Source organism: Geotrypetes seraphini, chromosome 1 (genome assembly GCF_902459505.1).
Source record: "Geotrypetes seraphini chromosome 1, aGeoSer1.1, whole genome shotgun sequence".
Classification (NCBI taxonomy): Eukaryota; Metazoa; Chordata; class Amphibia; order Gymnophiona; family Dermophiidae; genus Geotrypetes; species Geotrypetes seraphini.
The window spans coordinates 236,775,709-236,795,860 of record NC_047084.1 but is presented as its reverse complement, the minus strand read 5'-3'; the positions used below and the strand labels follow the sequence as shown (position 1 = coordinate 236,795,860).

The window sequence follows — 20,152 nt, the reverse complement described above, 5'->3', positions numbered from 1 at the left end:
ATCTGGATGTTACACAGCTTACAATAAAATCTGAGTAGCTGTCTTTTCCAGTTTCTCTTTCCTCTGATACAAGCTCATGCTTGATATTAAGTCCCTTCCCTCCCCTTGTTCAATGAAGGACATGGTACAGCAACACCTCACATACTGTGTGCAATTCTAGTCACCATATCTCAAAAAAGATATAGCAGAATTAGAAAAGGTACAGAGAAGGGCAACAAAAATGATAAAGGGATGGGATGAATTCCCTATAAGGAAAGGCTAAAGCCACTAGGGTTCTTCAGCTTGGAGAAGAGACACCTCAGGGGTGATATGATAGAGGTCTATAAAATACTGAGTTAAGTGGAAAGGGTAGATGTGAATCGCATGTTTACTCTTTGCAAAAATACTAGGACTAGGGGTGCATGTGATGGAGCTATTAAGTAGTAGATTTAAAACAAACCAGATAAAATATTTCTTCACACAATGTGTAATTAAACTCTGGAATTTGTTGCCAGAGAATGTGGTGAAATCAGCTTAGCAGGGTTTTAAATAGGTTTGGATAATAAAGAGAAGTCCATAGGCCATTATTGGGATGGCTTGGGGAAATCCACTGCATACTTGTACTACTGTCCTTGGAAAACACCTGCTGCAGGTAAGTAACTTTGCTCTTTCCGAGAATAAGCAGGACACTGTTTTGTCATGTGGGAATCCTTAGCTACTAGGCTCACTGAAAACAACAAATAATGGTAAATAGGGACTTGTAAAGGCACTGCTAACCAGAACCAATATACTATCAATAAAATATTCCTGCTGTGAAAATGTAGCCTGGAAAGAAAATAAATGGGCCTTAGGAGGGTGGAGTTGGATTCTAAACTCCAAACAAATTCTGCAGAACTGTCTGACCAAATCAGCCGCTGCATCAGGTATTCTGCTCAAGGTAGTGATGTTATGTGCAATCTATATCCCGCCAAATCCTCATTAATTAGAGTTCTAGGTGGGTTACAAGCAGCATATTGCTACATAGAATTCTGTATAGTTAAACAGGTCACAAAGATTTATACATGCTATAAATAATTATATATGCTACATAAAGGTATCAAATTGTGCATACAGAATGAGGTAATATAATAAAAGATACCATCTGACCATTAACATAGACCAGTGTTTCTCAACTTCTTCAAGCCACGTACCCCCTAAGTCTAACAAATATCAACCGAGTACCCTGCCCAAGCTTCACCCCTGACCCCATCCCCATAATATTAGTATTAATTGTAATGCAATTTATTCCATTCATTTTTCATATACACCATAAAATAAAATAAAAACACAAAGCACACTGTACTCAGAGAAAATGTTAATTATCATTTATATTCAGGTTTTTCCCCAAAGAGGTCAAGGCAGATGACCTTAAAATATGCAATATCACCTCAGCAACAACTATTGAAAAATAGACAAATATAGTGCAAAATATAGACAGCAGATATAAATTTGGACACATTTTGATCTCTAAATTTTAAATAAAATCTTTTTTCCTATCTTTGTTGGCTGATGATTTCATGAGTCTCTGGTTGCAATTCCTTCTGACTGTGCATCCAATATTTCTTTCTTTCTGCCTCCTGCACACTTCCTCTCCTCCAGACCTCATTCCCTTCCCCAACCAACATCTCTCTCTGTCCCTCCATGAGTCCAACTTTTCTTCCTCTCCCCTACTGGCAACATGTCTCTTTCTCTCTCTCACTGTCCATCTGTCTTTCTCTCATTCTCTTCCTTGCTGCAAAGGGAGGAGAGAGAGAGAGAGAGAAAGGGAGGAGAGAGAGAGAAAGGGAGGAGAGAGAGAGAGGAGAGAGAGAGAGAGGGAGGAGAGAGAGAGGGAGGAGAGAGAGAGGAGAGAGAGAGAGAGATTCAGAGTGCATTTCTCCAACTCCTTCTATTGCCATATCCAACATTTCTCTCTCTCATCCCCTGGATCATGTGCAGCATCTTTCACCACTGCTCCTTCTATCACCCCTCTCCAGCACCATGACACATCTCTCCCGCCATCACTATGTCCAACATTCCTCCCCCTTGAATCCCCTTCAATCTGTCCCTCTGTTCCCTCCCCATCACCATATCCAACATTTTCCCCTCTCATCCCTCTATTCCCCATGCATCTCTATCTCTCTCCTCTCTCTCTCTATGCCCAATTTTCCTTTCCCCGTGTGCACCATCTCTTTCCCTCTCTCTCACATACTCATGCTCAACAATTCTCCCTTTCTATTCTCTCCCTCCCTCCTATGACCCAAGTTAGTACCCCTTCCTTCCTCCCTTCTGTGTCCCATGTTCATGCCCCTCCCTTCCTTCTGTGTCCTGAGTTTGTGCCCCCCTCCCTGCCTTTGTCCCTGCCTTGTGCCCCTCACATATCCCAATGCCCTCCTTTCTCCCATGATCATGTCCCCTCTCTCTCTTACTTTCTCACTCCAGGGCTGCACTCGCTCCCTTCAGGGCCATCCAGCTGGGATGCTCCTTCCTGCCTTCAGTTGCACAGGGACTTGGGCAGCAGTTCTTACACGCTTCACGTGGCTGACTCACAAGCCTTCCCTCTGATGTCAGCTCTGACATCAGAGAGAAGACTTCCGGGTCAGCCATGTGTAGCATGCAAGAGCTGCTGCCCATGTCTCTGTTTGGCTGAAGGTAGGAAAGAGCAACCGAGCTGGACGGCCCTGAAAGAGGTAACTGGGATCGCTCACTGACCTGAAAGGCTTCCTTCTGATGTCAATTCTGACATCGGAGGGAAGCCTTTCGGGTCGGCTTCGGCAGAGGGGGGACTGCAGTTAGAGGGCAGGAAGGAGGACATGGGATCTCTAGCAGCAGTGGTATCCATTAAGGAGACCTGCACAGTGCCACATACCCCCAACAAGTGGCTCGTGTACCCCTAAGGGTACACATACCACGTGTTGTAAAATTCTGACAGACTAATAATACAATTCACCTGAAATAAAGACAGAGTCACTTTGGACCCCTGGTAGGAATTTCTTAAATAAACATATTTTTAGATTTTTGTGAAACAGTGTATATACTATGGTTGTGTGAATTACAATGGGAAGTGAGTTCCACACTTTTGCTATTTGGTAGATTAATGATTTGCTGTGAGATGTCTTGTATCTTTCAGAGTTGGGAATGATAGGATCAGGCTTTTAGAGTTACGCCGATCAGTGAATCTACCCAATAGTTCAGTAAATCTGGGGAAGCTATTAGGGACATCACCATATAGCATTTTAAATGCTAAGCAGCATAGTTTGAATTCAGTTATTTTTTGTATCGGTACCTAGTGTAATTCTATAAGCAGTGATGAATGTGTGGACTGAAAAACACATAGCAGGTCAGCAAATCTCCTCAATGGAGGCAGACCTTAAGTGGGCTACCGATGCAACCATGGCTCTGACATTCTGAGCTGTGACATGGCCCTCAGCCTGGGAACAAGTGAAAGAGATGCATATTGCATTTACTGATGGCTGCCCCCTTCCTCTTTGGATCATAAGAAACAAAAAGCTGGATGGACTGTGTTTCTCATACATGTATTTACATAGAGTAGTCCAAATAATATCTATGGGAGTTCTGTATACAGTTTAATAATAAATTAGTTGAAAATTCACATGAATAATGTACTTGATAGCAGTATCTGTCATTCAGCAGGATGTGAGCCCTGTCTGTGAACAAAATTGGTATAGAGAGAAGAGAATTGGAGGAAATATCTTGAAAATAATTAGATCTCAGCAGTAAACTGAAAACATCTTGATATGTGGTGAAGAATATTGGTGTATGATGCAGATCTGGGAGCACATGTGTTAGTTATTGCTATTTAAATACTCTCCCAAGATGAGCAAGAAGGAAGATTGGATGCATATTAATATATACATCAGGCAGCCAAGTGGTATAAATTAATATCTGAATAAAAAACCTAAAACTAGTCTAAGAGACATTTGGAGCATTGAGATAAAGCAACAAATTTCTGCTACATAATGGCCACGGATTTGGACTTGGAGGATGAGATGTACGGCATCAGCATCTATGAGACAAACATGTTTTTTTTTGTTGCACATAAATTTTTGTACCCGTTAGATTACAAAAGTTAGATAGTTCAAAATCTAATAGATGCTGGCACTGTCAACTAGACATAGGGACACTGGATCATCTGTTGTTCTATTGTCCTTTGATACTCAACTTTTGGAAGTCTATATGGGGACATATTAATTTAATTCTGGAGATTGCGGCTCCGCTGTCGTATGAAGCGGTAATCTGTGGGACATTGTTATCTCCTACACCTCCACTAGATAAGACATAAAAGCAGATTACTTGGTATAATGACTGGGGTAGCCATGCAAATAAATGGTCACCAAAAATTGGAAGAATTTTGACAGATTAAATTTCACTTTTTGGTAGAATTCATTATGGTTGTGTTATAAATACGAGAAAATGAATTTTGAACAAATGGGTAATAATAAGTTGTTTAAACTGACGTGGGGTCCATTGACCAATTTTATTAATTTTAATTAAATGGTTTATTCCCCGGTTACCAGTTTGATTTGCACATCCAGGGAAGGGGTGGGTGGGTGGGAGGGAGAGGGATATTATATTTGGATTTGTTTATTAATTACATGTATGTACTGTATGATTTATAGAATACATTGGAATTAGGGTGGTTTCTCATATATTTATTGATTGATGTAAGTGCTGTTTTTCAAATTACTGGTATGTATTCCTTTATGCACTGTTTTTAGACTGAAAAATTAATAAAGATATACTATATATATATATATATACATATTATAGTAGATCTAAATTATATGTTATCTTTTAGCTAATAATTAAAAAAAGAGCCTTAGCTACTGAGATTTCAGAATTAGATGCATTCCTTCAATGAATGCAAACTTTTTCGTTAGATAAATGTGGAAAGATAAGTCAGAAGAAGAAAAGGTGTATGTTAAATTTCAAACTTTTCTTGTTAAACCTCTTCTTTGAAAACCTGCTAAGAGATTTAACTGCTGAAATGATTTTCAAAATCTCTAAAGTTTCCTTATCACTGTTGTATCCTACATCTATTAACTAGAAAGGAGGCCAATATAACAGCAAGGCAAACAGCAAATTTATCTGAATTTAATTAATGGAATAAAAATATCTGGTTAATTTTAGGACTGACTTGGCTGGTACCAGTATTATTCAGTGAAGTTTATTCAGACATTGATATTCAGAGCTGCCTGACTAAACTTGAACCATGCCCCAGAACACCTCCAATTCTGCCTCTTTAGTGGCAACTACATTTTGTTAGCTGGAAAAATTTTAATTTGTCAGCAGGGTGGAAAATTGGTGATGAATTTTCAAAAGCAAAGATGTGTCAGATCAATCTTTTGAATATTAACCTCAGGGTTACAGTATTAAGAGACTGACGCAGAAAGCTGCACAGTAGAGCTGCAATGGCCAATTCTGAGTGGGCCTAAGCTCCAAATGGGTGAGCACTAAATTTTCTCTCTGCCCCCCACCCTCCCCTCCCTCCTCCTCCCCTCCCTGTAGTCTGGCATTTCTCCCTCTCTGTTCTAGTCCTCACTGCGCTAGTGATTAATATCTCTCCCTGTACTCCTCTGCTGGCAATCTAGCATCTCATCCCATCTCTCAATATTCTATCCTGGTATATCTTTTAAAGCTTAGTGATGTGTAGACAGTAACTCCAGCACTTGGGAGGTAAGGCCAGTACCAGGCAGACTTTACAGTCTGTGCCCTGATTATGGCTAGACATAATAGGCTGAAGTGAGCTTCAATGGCACAGGCATTTACTTGAAAAACTTGGTGAGCAGCATACTCTAGTTTGTGGACACTCTCCCTTCAGAGCAGGCTATAGAACTTCACCAGACAGTTACTATGCAGGAGTATAAAAAGCACTCAGCTCAGGCCACTTTTGATACTTCTGCTGTGGCGTCCAGACTTTCTGCTATAGGTATTGATATGCACAGACTCTAATAGTTGCATATCTCAGACATGGAAAACCAGCGTTTAAACAGCTGAACGTAGATGCAGGCCATTATAAAAAAACAAACAAACAAACAACCTCCTTTTGGATGTTTTTTTTGGACATTTTCCCTGATTCTACTTTCAACGTTTAAGGTCTTAGGCCAAAAGGGGACTTAGACGTGTTTTTTTTTATTATTATGGCCCTCCACGAGTCTAGAAAAATGTAAGTGTTCCATTGGTTTGCAAATAAAAATCAAATAGTATGAAATGGTATTGGCTGTTCTGGGGTATTTCTGAAAGGATGGAGACTATATGAATTTGTTCAGTAAACTAACTAGTTACCTAGGTAAATTGGCCACAAAATGCTCTCTCATTCACCCCACAATTTTATGCTTAACATGTGAAGTTAGGGCATGCAAGCTATAGTAACAGTTTTTGGGTAACTTAATATCTTAATCAGGGCCAGCTGAGCTGATATTGGTTCCCTGAGTTTACTTGCTTTGGTGGTGGTGCTGCGCTCCCCCCCCTCCCATCGCATCACCTTTGGAGCCCCCCTGCAGATTCAGCATCTTCCATTACCAAGGGTCTAGCATTGCTCTCTTACTCCCCTGTAAAGTTTGTTGGGCACTGGCCACTATCCTCGGTACCTTGATAGCCTCTCCCTCCTCTCCTCTCCGTTTTGGCGCCTGACAGCAATAATGCAGTTGACTAGAGACTAGTTAGGTGTTCGAGGCTTGCCCCGCCCCTCTGTCCGCGCGCGTGCGCTCTCACTCTTTGCTCTTCCTTGCTTTGGTGAAGCGGGAGAGGCCGATTGAACCGCCCTTCGGTTGCTCAGCAACAGGAAGCTGCCGATTCTGGGAGGTGAAAGCAGCGTTCCGGCATGCTACACAGCGAAGGGGAGCTGCCGTTTGTTATCGCGCACATGGTGCAGAAGCTAAGGGGCTCCGCTTTGCACAGTCAGTTGGAGCGGCAGGCCCGGGTGAGTGCGGCCTGGCCCGATTCGTTGTGCTTCAGTTGCTGGGTGGCGGTGGGGGAGGAGATGCTACAAGCGGTGCTAAGAGCTGAGGAGAATGTTTTTGTATTTGAAAGAAGAAGAGCTGGGGCTGCATTGTTATAATCCTTATGCCAGGCAGCTCTTTTCTTTCCCAAAGGTGACTTCTTGCTGAAGTCTGACTTTGCCTGGCACGATTGCAATTGTTAAATAATGTGTCTAAGAAGGTGTATTAGAAAATGTTTTTTAAAAGGGTTGGCATTGGTCTAAGTATGTCCTAGGCAACCCTTCAGCCTTGTGTCCTCCACGTTAATATGCTTTGGAGCTTCTAGCCCCTCAGATATAGGTAATGATTTCAACAATTATGATGACCCAATGCCACCCTTTCCAGAACATTCCTCTACAAGTTTAATTCATACTTTTAAATATTAAGCTTTGTGTGTATGTGTTGTGTATATTTTATGCAGCATTCCCCAATCTTTTTTGCACTAGGGACCGTTTTCATGCAAGACGATTTATCCACGGATTTGGGGGTGGTGAGGATGGTGGAATTCAAGTGCATAATCAATATAGTGCATAATATATAATCTAATTATTACATTTTATATTATGCACTTTGTTTCTATTATCATGTGCAGCTTAATAACATAAGAATTGCCATACTTGAACAGACTTAAGGTCCATCAAGCCCAGTATCCTGTTTACAACAGTGGCCAAACCAGGTTCCAAGTAGTAAAACTGATTTTATACTGCTTATCCTAGGAATAAGCAGTAGATTTCCCCAAGCCATCTCAATAATGGCCTATGGATTTCTCTTTTAGGAAATTATCCAAGCCTTTTTTAACTACATCCACTAAGCTAACTAATTTCGCCACATTCTCCGGCAGTGAATTCCAGAGTTTAATTACACGTGTTAAGAAATATTTTATCCGGTTTGTTTTAAATCTACTATTTGATAGCTTCTTGCATGCCCCCTAGTCCTAGTATTTTTGAAAAGAGTGAACAAGCAATTCACTTCTACCTTTCCACTCCATTCAGTATTTTATAGACCTCTTCATATCACCCCTGAACCATCTCTTCTCCAAGCTGAAGACCCCTAGCCAATTTAGCCTCTCCTCATAAGGAAGTCATCCCAAACCTTTTATTATTTTCGTTGCCTTTCTCTGTACCTTTTCTAATTTCGATATATCTTTTTGAGATACAGCAACTAGAATTGCACACAGTATTCAAGTTGTGGCCGTACCATAGAGCAATACAAGGGCATTATAATATTTTCATCTTTGTTTTCCATTCCTCTTCTGATAATTCCTAACATTCTATTTGCTTTCTTAGCCATCACCACACATTGAGCTGAGGGTTTCAATGTATCCTCAACAATGACACCTAGATCCTTTTCCTGAGCAGTGACTCTTAACATAGAACCCAGCATCATGTAGCTATAGTTCAGATTTTTATTTCCTACATGCATCACTTTGCACTTGCTCACATTAAACGTCATCTGCCATTTTGATGCCCAGTCTTCAAAGTCACACAGACAGCTTTGTAGCATTTAGGCAGGAGACAGCAAATTCTGGTTCTCAAAGATGAACTCAGTCCAAAACTGAGATGGTATTTAACAGAGAAAGCATAGCAGTTTTACACTCAGAGATTTTCAATACGTTTCTGAGAAGCATGCAGGCTAACTGCAACTAACAGGTTGCTATAGTAACCACTAACAGCTAGTGTTCTCACATGGAGATCTGTGCACAGTGAATCAGAGTAGAGAATGACACGGGGAAAATATCTGTGTCCGTCACTGCCCCGTCCCCGTACCACCGTCCCCTTCACTGCCCTGTCCCCGCCATCCCCTTCACCGCCCCGTCTCCGCCCCGCCATCCCCTTCACCGCCCCGTCCCCGCAACATCCATACAAGCCTCAGTACTGCAATATTTAGCTTATTCCTTCCTTATAAATCAAAGTCCTGGCTGCTGAACTAGAGAAAGAGATGTTCAGCTGGCAGGGCTTTGTTTATAAATTTTTATCAACACAACTAATATACTACTTTATCCTAAAGCAAAAATAAATAAATAAATAAATAGAATTTTTTTTCTACCTTTGTTGTCTGGTTTCTGCTTTCCTCATCTTCTCATTCAGTTCCTTCCATCCACTGTCTCTCTTCTCTCTGCGTCTTCTATTTACTCTGTTACTGTGCCTTTCCCTTTCCTCCCCCCCCAAATTGGTCTGGCACCCATCTTCTTCCCTCTCCTCCCCCCATAGTCTGGTATCTCTGTCTTCTTCCCTGCCAGCATCTTCTCCCCACTCTCTCTTCCCCATTTCCCTTCAGCGTCTTTTCCCCACTCTCTGTTCCCCATTTCCCTTCAGCGTCTTCTCCCCACTGTCTTCCCCATGTCCTTTCAGCATCTTCTCCCCACTGTCTTCCCCATGTCCTTTCAGCGTCTTTTCCCCACTCTCTGTTCCCCATGTCCCTTCAGCGTCTTTTCCCCACTCTCTGTTCCCCATGTCCCTTCAGCGTCTTCTCCCCACTCTGTCTTCCCCATGTCCCTTCAGCGTCTTCTCCCCACTCTCCGTTCCCCATTTCCCTTCAGCGTCTTCTCCCCACTCTGTCTTCCCCATGTCCTTTCAGCGTTTTCTCCCCACTCTGTCTTCCCCATGTCCTTTCAGCGTCTTCTCCCCACTCTGTCTTCCCCATGTCCCTTCAGCGTCTTCTCCCCACTCTCCGTTCCCCATTTCCCTTTATCTTATCCCCACTCTCCGTTCCCCATTTCCCTTTATCTTCTCTCCACTCTCTGTTCCCCATTTCCCTTCAGCGTCTTCTCCCCACTCTCCGTTCCTCATTTCCCTTCAGTGTCTTCTCCCCACTCTCCGTTCCCCATTTCCCTTCAGCGTCTTCTCCCCACTCTATCTTCCCCATTTCCCTTCAGTGTCTTCTCCCCACTGTCTTCCCCATGTCCTTTCAGCGTATTCTCCCCACTCTGTCTTCCCCATGTCCTTTCAGCGTATTCTCCCCACTCTGTCTTCCCCATGTCCCTTCAGCGTATTCTCCCCACTCTGTCTTCCCCATGTCCCTTCAGCGTATTCTCCCCACTCTGTCTTCCCCATGTCCCTTCAGCGTCTTCTCTCCATTCTGTCTTCCCCATTTCCCTTCAGCGTCTTCACCCCACTGTCTTCCCGATGTCCTTTCAGCGTCTTCTCCCCACTCTGTCTTCCCCATTTCCCTTCAGCGTCTGTTCCTTTCCACCCCACCTTTTCTCCCTTTCTCCTCCCTACCCCTTACCTTTGTGGCGCTTTCACCCCCCCGAAGCGAGAACACCTCTTAGCACCCCTCCCCGGACAACAGGTCCCGATCCGACAGGCAGAAGGAGTGTTTCCTGCTTGCAGCGCAGTGAGCACACAACTGTGCCGACAAACCTCCCTGCCCTTTACCTTCGGCTGGCGATTTCTAAATTGCTCTCCTACAGAGCAACCGGAGCATTGAAGTTGCATATGGCTGCCAGAAAGGTCGTCTCTGATGCAACTTCCGGTTGAGTCAGAGATGACCTTACGGCAGCCACAAGCAGCTTCAACGCTCCGGCTGCTCTGTAGGAAAGCAATTTAGAAATTGCCGGCCGAAGGTAAGGGGCAAGGAGGGAATAAGGAGATATTTGGATTGGGGGGCTGCAGTGGCAGCAGTGATCAGTAAGGAGGGAGGGAGCGTGATAGGTGACTGTGTGCGTTTCCTCCCTTAACTGCGGGGATAAGGCCATTCACCGCTCCGCAGGACGGTGGCCTTGTCCCCGTAGCCACGGTGAACACAGTTTTCCTCCCACTGTTTTGGCGTGTTAGCCGCAGCTAGCCGTGGGTAACAGCCACCGTGTCATTTTCTAAATCGAGCTCCACACAGGCTGATTTTCCTGCCCAGTGTTTGGCTCAATTTAATCACTGTTTTATACAGTGAAGGATACTGTCCCTTTGCTTAAAGCACAGGAAAAAATGTAGAAAAAACTTTACAATCCAAAAATTACCCTCTTTGGTAGCCCACACAGTCTGCTTACCAGAGGAAAAAAAAAAAACAGCCATGGAAAACATCCAAAAGACACAAGTTTGTTTCAAGCCACTTCCATTTGTTCTGGCCAAACTTCAGCTGCAGCACTGTTGTCTTCCAATATCATAGCCTCACCCGGCTCTGAAGACAGGTTTTCTTCAGCCTGCTCCTCTTTCATCTCCCAGTCAGGGCTGCCTGCCTGGTCTGTGGTAAGCTCAGTTCCGTTCTGAGCTTCCTGTCTCTCCTCCTGTCCTTATCTGCTGAGCCTCGCTTTAAGCTGAGGGAAAAAACCACATCTCCTTGGCATTAGTGGGGGGAAGGGCTTTCCTTCCTCAGCCTGGGATGTTTCTCTGAGGGAAAATTGTCTGTTTTCTGCCTTACAGGAACTGGATAATAGTAGGGCAGAGATTTCCTGTTTTGCTTTGGCACTGCCTTAGGTAAGGAAGACCTCATCTGTTAGATGCAGACCACAGTCTGCTTCTTCTCTATGCAGGCAGAGCTCCCAGTGAAGTAGGAGGGACACAGACAAAATCCAGAGTGGATCCATCTGCATATGACTTGTTGCTACATGGAAGATAACCCACTTGTCTAGAATGACACACCTATTGCACTGGAAATAGTATTTACTGTATAATAATTTCTTTATATTTTATATCAGTATTTTTTTTTTATGTTTAGACTCCTGAAGCAGGCTCCATATCAGTGTGTCGCAAACTTTTTAAGCTGCTGGCATACTAATCTCGGGGCTGCAGGAGGGCATACGGAAATACACCGACATACATATGTGACATCATCACGTCGACATCCACACATGCATGGATGTCCTCCAGCCGCGGCCCTGAGCCTATTACCACCGGTGGGGGGTGCTGCAGAAGAGGTGAGGAGAAGGAGCAGAGGTACCGGCGAGGAGAGGCGCAGACACTTACTGACTACAGGACATGCCTCTCGCCGCAAGAGGCACGTACTGTAAGCAGTCAGAAGGCTTCAGTACCTCTCCTCCTTGTCAGCATCTTGGGGTACACCTGGAATCCTCCAGGGTACACTAGTGTGCCGCAGCACACAGTTTGCAATACACCGTTCTATACCCAAAACACTCATCCGGATGTGGTTCATTTTTTAAAGAGCACATTACGTCTCTGTCCTCTGCTGCATCAGCCATTTCCAACTTGGAATCTTTCCTGGCTTTCAGAGCGCTTGCGAATGAGCCCTACAAGCTAATGAACCAAACTTCTCTGATGGATCTCTCTGTCAAGACGGTTTTCCTGGTGGCCCTTACCTCCGCCCAGAGAGTGTCCAACCTTTAGGCTTTGTCCTGCAGAGATCCCTTTCTTTTTATCATGGATTCCAGCATGACCCCCTATGCACATTTCCTTGTTAATGCTGAAAGTAGTTTCGGCTTTCCACATCAATCTGGAGGTGCATTTGCCAACCTATGCTCCATCAGGTTCGAGCATGCACGACAGAGTGTTGAAATCTTTAGATATGTCTAGGCTTTTGCTGAGTTTCTCGGAGGTCACAAACAAATTTCGTTTGTCAGATCATCTGTTTGTGCTAGTTGGTGTTGGCCGAAGGGCAGGCCAGCGTCAGAGACCACTATTTCCAGATGGATTCAGTTGGCTATTTCATCCGCCTACATTGTAGCTGGCAAGGCCTTCTATTTTGGTGATGGCCCATTCCACGTGAGGCATTTCTTCCTCATGGGTTAAATCCTCAGCAGTTTCCCCAGAAGAGATTGGTAGAGCCTCCACTTGGTCCTTTCTGCATACATTCTCCAAGTTTTACAGGATATATGTGGCAGCCAAGCGGAATTACATATTTGGAAATTCGATCCTGTCAGCCGACTCACCAGTCCTACCCTAAGTTTGAAGGACTGCAGTGTTGCATCTCGGTTGTTCAGGAATAGAGTGGGATTGTACAAGAAGGAAAGATTAGGTCTTACCTTGCTAATCTTCTTTCTTGTAAATCCACCCTCTATTCCTGAAGCCTGCCTTGAAAGATGCTGATTCGCTGATTGTCTGCCTCCATAAGTACCAGTAAATTGGACTTCTTATCTATTTGACCAGCCTTATTAAGAATACCATCTGAGTCTCCTTGTTTCATTATTTATTTTGTTTCCATAAAACTGATTGATTGTTTATTATGTTGGTATCGATATGAGCAGATTTGTCTTGTTTCTTGGGGAATTTCCTCACTCTTAGATGTCCTCTACAGGGATTACTGTCTGATTTACCACACATTGGAACTTGGAGGGCAGTCTAGAGGTAAGAGAGGAGGAGCAAAACTAATCAAATGAAACTTTACAAGAGATCTCATGAGATGGGATTGACTACCCAGTTGTTCAGGAATAGAGTGTGGATTTACAAAAAAGAAGATTAGCAAAGTAAGAACTTAATCTTTCCTAGCATACCATTTAATTTCTGCAATTCACTCTTCAAAGCAATTAGTACACATTTTGGTAGTATCATATTTATGTATTCTTTTACTTAGTATCATGGGAGACATCGCCATTTTTTAGCAGTTTTTGCAACTCCTCCAGAATGGGCTTCAGATTACCTCATATAGTTGTCCTGTTTTAGAGAGGATAAAAACTTCCAAATATTTTAAGAGAATTGTGGGCCCTTTGTAAAAGAAACTCTCCCTGCAAACTCACTTGCATCTTGTTGAGCAATGCTAACACTGCTGATTTATCTTTATTGACATGCAAACCTGTGATTTTCTGAAAATTTTAAAGATATTCCAGCACCTTCCTCAAAATGTTTCATGGCTTATTCAGTAAAGGCAAAGAAAAGGACTTCAGACAGGTGTACAAGATGCAAGCAAAATTTATTATAAACTAATACTGCTCGCACACTACACTGTACACAGATCAGGCATTTTTTTGCGCTTATGTGTTACCACCTTTATATGGGACCTCTGAGGAAAACAGTGTTGATCGAAACACAGACTGTGTCGGGTCCCATGTTACTATGAGTGGTTTATTTGTACGCAACAATTTGTTTATTAGTTTATAATAAATTTTGCCTGCATCTTGTAGACCTGTCTGCAGTCCTTTTCTATGTCCTTGGTGTATCATTTTAGACTGCAGTTCTGTTGGATCTTCTTTTTTGTCATGGCTTATTCAGTGCCATCAAGAGATCATCTGCAAAAGAGATCATCTGCAAAATTGGGGGGCATGAACATATGCCCCCCAATTTAATCTCTTGCATTGTGAGGATCTAGATTCAATTTTTGCACCAAGGGCTCCATGCAAAGAACAAACAAGGCTGGCAACAAAGGGCAGCCCTGGAACTTCATGTATTTTAATGGAACACTTTTAATTTGCTGTATTCTTTATAAAGTTACTGTTGAGATACACAGTATAAGTCTGTTTTTATTCTAGTAGTCAAGGTGATAAGATTTTTCAAAAAACTTTGGAATTTTTGAAGAATTTATTATTTTATCTGTATATAAATTCAAATAATTGGCAGTTTATGTAAGTTTAAAAACCCTGTTTAAAAAAAGATATTTAAAGCCTTTTGCTTATGATTTCTTATCTTGTCATAAATGCCAGTTGGTTAAACACTGCCTAAGGAAAGAGGGGATTGTGAAAAACTTTCAGAAGTGGCTTAATTTTTCAAGCTAGCAAAGATACTTAATATTTCAAGCTAAATATTTCAAGCTAGCAAAGACACTATTTTATGCATGTGGAGTTTAGTCAAACTGTTAGTATAAAGAGGTTTTATTTAAGAGGATTATTTTGTAAGCCCCCACTTCAGTAAATTAAGTAGAAAGATAATTCAGGCATCTTGGGGCTGTACTTCTATGAAAGATAAAAGACCATGTGTGTTACTTGTACTTCAGTATTTACATTTCATGACTATCTTTTGGGGAAAATATTTAGACTGTTTGATATATATTTACAGTATTTGCATATAGACATGTTTACTTTATTATCCTTAGCCAATGGGCATGTTTACTGTCCAGTATGCTATATCATTTGGCACTATGAAAAACATTATTTCTTTCAACTCATCCAGGCAGCAAATAGGTTGTAATATTTGGCTATCTTTTGTACTGTTGCCATTACAGTGATTGAAGTAATATCTTATTAGGAATTCGCCATTGATTTCAGTAGTTGTTTTTAGCATGTTAAAATACATCAGTAGCTAGCCTGATGTACAGTAGTTGTAAAATCTTTATGGTATTAAACATGTCTAGTGCGCCATTCCTGAACCTATGGTTAGTCAACTCCTTCTCATGAGAATTCCTGTAGAGAGCTTCAATTGCATTCTTTTGCTCTGCTTCCCATGCTCCTGGGCAGTCCTTCAAATCTTCAGTTGTCTTCCTACAAGCCCCTTTTCTCTTATCTGCTCGTGTTTCTTTTCATTTATATTCAGTCTTGTTCGCGTTCCATATGTGAGGCTTTTTGGTGCTGCAGAGGATCCCTCTTGAAGGATAGCTCTGGCTGTGGCAGAGCACAGACACTGAGGTTGAGAGTCTGCTTCCAAGGAGCAGACTGCTTTGCAGTGCCCCCATTTGGACAGCCTGAACTAATAGTTCGGGGACTTAGTAACCATTTCCTTGGGAGCAAGGCTCACCCCAGGTTTGTCTGCAGTGGGCTTGAGCGCAGGCTTAGTGGCTCCATGACAGCCTTTTCAGGATTGGGGTTGACTGCTTTCCTCCCCCGTTTGCGGGTGTGTGATCTGGTGGGGGTTGAGGTCTCCGGCTGGTACATTGGGCCTGAGAGGCAGTCAGAAGACATAAACATTTCAAATTCCAGGCTTGTTGAGGCAGAGGTTCTCACTGTAAGCTGTTTGCAGCTTCCATACTTACAGCTCCCAGCACACAGCATGGCACAGTGATTAACAGGCTGACAACTCGACAAACAAAATTAGGGAGAAGGAGGGAGGGTATCTGTAAAATCAGTTGTTTTTTTTTTGGGGGGGGGTTCTGAGGAGAGTATGGTGCAGTGATTAAAACACCAGATAAACAGAGAAAAGTCCACTCTACACAAATCCAAAGGAGTCTTAAAGAGGAAGCAGAGAGTTTTCAAACCAGGCCCTCTCTGCTTCTTCTTTTGGACTGCAGTGGTTAAAGCTACAGCCTCAGCACCCTGAGGTTGTGGGTTTAAACCCATGCAGCTCCCTGTCAAGTCACTTTATCCCCCATTGCCCCAGGTAGACCAGGGGTTCTTAATCTAGGGTTCATAGATGGGTTTCAGGGGGTCCGTGGGGGTCAGATAAAAATTAACATTTATATTCACTATACAGCCTGGTACTGTTGATTTTTCTCGCAGATAACAAGAGAGAAGATATTGTAGTAGTAGATCTGTTGTAATTTGCACAAGAGGATTGTATTTCATAATTATAATAAGTGACCATTACTTTTTGCATAAAAGGAGTGTTTTTTAATAGATTGTTTACTTTAAAATTTGATAATACTTTGTATATGTCATGTATGAGACAATAAAATCACGATAAGTAAAGTATATTATATTCATTGCATGCAAAGTTGGGTTTATGTGAATATTTCTGGGGAAGGGGGTCCGTAGCTTAAAGGGGTCCGTGACTCTGAAAATGTTAAGAATCACTGAGATAGACTGGTAGCCTGCCGGGGCAGACAGGGAAAAATGTTTCAGTACCTGAATAAATTCATGTTCAAGTTTCAAGTTTATTAGGATTTTATATACCGCCTATCAAGGTTATCTAAGCGGTTTTTACAATCAGGTACTCAAGCATTTTTCCCTCTCTGTCCCGGTGGGCTCACAATCTATCTAACATACCTGGGGCTATGGAGGACTGAGTGACTTGCCTAGGGTCACAAGGAGCAGCGCGGGGTTTGAACCCACAACTCCAGGGTGCTGAGGCTGTAGCTCCAACCACTGCGCCACACACTCCAAACCATTCTGAGCTCCCCTGGGAGAGCAGTATAGAAAATTGAATAAATAAATCTAGTTTCCCCCACCTCTGAAATCCTAAAGTTGCTATTTTTTATTCCCTAGGCTGTTGCTATTTTTTATTCCCTAACTCCCTAGGCCGTTTTGATGCTAAAATCACTGCTGTGGTGGCCATCTTGGATATCCTGATTTTAAAATAAAAGTCTCTATCCGCCTCAAAACACATCAAATTTGCTTTAAAACAGGTGTGATAGACTCTTCAGACCAGGATACCTTGGATTCATACTAAATTTGTGATGGATGGCTAACTGATGATTGTCCGTATTCTAAGTGCCATGCGGTACTTGAGGGAAGGGCGAGAGCCAGTGGCTTACTCTTCCCTAGTCTTTCGGGAGAGGGGGGGAAGGGGTGTGTCTTGGAACCCAGATAGTACGAGGGCCAAGAAAAAGTGCATCTTCGGCGAAGCATAGCAATGATTCGGCTGCAAAATTCTCAGAAAGGAGTTTGTGAGCGTCACTGTAGCGGTGAAGGAAGCGATCAGAGACAAGAAGACTTCATTTAAGGAATGGAAAAGGTCAAAAATGGACGAAAACTGGAAAAAGCACAAACAGCATCAAAGCAGGTGCCATAAGGCGGTAAGAGGAGCCAAAAGAGACTATGAGGAAAAAATAGCCAAGGAAGCGAAAAACTTCAAGCCGTTCTTTCGATATATCAAGGGGAAACGACTCGCGAAGGAAGTGGTGGGGCCACTAGATGACCATGGAATAAAGGAAGTGCTAAAGGAAGACACATTTTTTGCGTCTGTATTTACCGAAGAGGCTATACACAACATACTGGAAGCTGACAGGCTATATGCAGGAAACGAAGATGAGAAACTGACTGGGTTGACAGTCAGTCTAGAAGAGGTATGCAGGCAGATTGATAGGCTTAAAAACGATAAATCCCCGGGACCAGATGGCATCCATCCAAGGGTAATCAAGGAACTGAAAGGGGCTATAGCTGAACTGCTTCAACTAATAGCCAATCTGTCGATCAAATCGGGAAGGATTCCGGAAGACTGGAACTTGGCGAATGTTACGCCGACCTCGGTACCGGGACAGATGGTAGAAGCGCTAATAAAGGACCGCATCAATGATCACCTTGACAGACATGGTCTGATGGGGACCAGCCAGTACGGCTTCAGCAAAGGAAGATCTTGCTTGACGAACTTGCTGCAGTTCTTCGAGGGAGTAAAGAGGCAGATAGATAAGGGTGGCCCGGTCAACATTGTATATTTGGCTTTTCAGAAGGCGTTCGACAAGGTTCCGCATGAATGACTACTTCGGAAAATTGCAAGCCATGGAATCGAGGCTGAAATACTCACGTGGATTAAAAACTGGCTGGCAGGTAGGAAACAGAGAGTGAGGGTGAATGGACAATACTCAGACTGGAAAAACATCACGAGTGGAGTGCCGCAGGGTTCGGTGCTTGGACCTATGCTCTTCAACATATTTATAAATGATCTGGAAATTGGTATGACGAGTGAGGTGATTAAATTTGCAGATGATACAAAGTTATTCAGAGTAGTGAAGACGCAGGGGGATTGCAAAGACCTGCAACGTGGTATAAACATGGCTAGTGAGGTTTAACATGGATAAGTGTAAAGTGATGCATGTCGGTAAGAAAAATCTTATACATGCCTATAGGATGTCCGGTGCGGTACTTGGAGAGATCTCCCAGGAAAGAGACTTGGGAGTAAAGGTCGACAAGTCGATGAAGCTGTCCACGCAATGTGCGGTGGTGGTGAAAAGGGCGAACAGAATGCTAGGAATGATTAAGAAGGGGATCACGAATAGATTGGAGAAGATTATCATGCTGTTGTACCGGGCCATGGTACGCCCTCACCTGGAATACTGCGTCCAGCACTGGTCGCCTTACATGAAGAAGGACATGGTACTACTTGAAAGGGTCCAGAGAAGAGCGACTAAAATGGTTAAGGGGCTTAAGGAGTTGCCATACAGTGAGAGATTAGAGAAACTGGGCCTCTTCTCCCTTGAAAAGAGGAGATTGAGAGGGGACATGATCAAAACATTCAAGATAATGAAGGGAATAGACTTAGTAGATAAAGACAGGTTGTTCACTCTCTCCAATGTAGAGAGAACGAGAGGACACTCTCTAAAGTTAAAAGGGGATAGATTCCATACAAACGTAAGAAAGATCTTCACCCAGAGAGTGGTGGAAAGCTGGAGTGCTCTACCTGAGGCTGTTATAGGGGAAAACACCCTCCAGGGATTCAAGACAAAGTTAGACAAGTTCCTGCTAAACCGGAATGTACGCAGGTAAGGCTAGTCTCAGTTAGGGCACTGGTCTTTGACCTAGGGGCTGACGTGTGAGCGGACCGCTGGGCACGATGGACTGCTGGTCTGACCCAGCAGCGGCAATTATTATGTTCTTGTTATCCTAATTAGGTGTTTCCCCCTGAATTCATCAATATGATGTTTGAAGTTTACATGATTAACTAGGGCTGCATGGAACCCTCGGGGATCATGGCACTTTGGCTCCAGTGGTTCCCCCACCAGCAACAGTGCCATGTGCAAGTTGGGGACGTTCAGTCTGAGGAAGATTGGGATGAAATGGGCTCTGTTTCAATGCTTTTACTCTTCCAGTCAGGGTCCTCTGTAGCAGGAAATGCTGCTTCATCTCTGTGGGGGCTAGATCTGATGGAAGCCCCTGATCTCGGGGAGGACCTGTGTGCAGGCTATCTAAGCCTTCAACGTTTTGTAGATGATCACGGAATCCCTCCAAGAATTAAATATAGATACTCCGCAGTTCTCTGCTACACAGTGCTTGCTGATGAGCAGCAAAAAGGCACAAACCACTTGTTTTCCCTCTCATTAAGACATTACCAAAGTGCTCACAGACCATCAGGAGGTCCCAGAGGGGCCCCTTTGGATGGCCACAGCCATGGCAAATCTCTATCCGATGGATGTGGAATTTAACCAACTTGTTCTCCAAAAAGTGGATGCACTGGTGGCACAGGTTACAAAGAATACCTCCCTTCCCAGGAAAGGCAGTATGGTATTAAAGATGTCTGGAATTGCAGACTGGATTTTGTTCATAAGAAGCTCTTTGAGGCCATGGCATCAGGTTTGAAAGCAGCATCTTTTGCCATCCAAGTTTGCTATTTCAAGTGTGCGCCATGATTTGGAGACTATTGGGAGGAATATCCAGTTTTTCCTATCTGGCATGGTTAAGCTGACTAGATAGGTCTGGTCTTTATCTGGTCTTTATCTGCCTTCATTTTTCTCTGTTTCTATTCTTATTT

At 43.2% G+C, this 20,152-nt stretch overlaps 2 protein-coding genes across 5 annotated transcripts in view; one reads left to right on the top strand and one right to left on the bottom strand.

Annotated features, from left to right (window-relative positions):
- CCKAR (cholecystokinin A receptor) overlaps positions 1-6,618 on the bottom strand; it is a 71,930-nt gene extending 65,312 nt beyond the window's left edge. The window contains exon 1 of the mRNA XM_033948031.1: positions 6,541-6,618. Coding sequence (XP_033803922.1) covers positions 6,541-6,554 — 14 coding nt within the window. The 5' untranslated portion in view covers positions 6,555-6,618. The remainder of the gene's footprint in view (positions 1-6,540) is intronic.
- The window catches only part of TBC1D19 (TBC1 domain family member 19), a 318,950-nt gene continuing 305,412 nt past the window's right edge, over positions 6,615-20,152 (top strand). Inside the window, exon 1 of one of the 4 annotated variants that reach the window (XM_033947994.1) lies at positions 6,615-6,940. In XM_033947994.1, coding sequence (XP_033803885.1) covers positions 6,842-6,940 — 99 coding nt within the window. In that variant the 5' untranslated portion in view covers positions 6,615-6,841. The remainder of the gene's footprint in view (positions 6,941-20,152) is intronic. The other 3 variants (XM_033948011.1, XM_033947985.1, XM_033948001.1) reach the window with 3 other exon arrangements.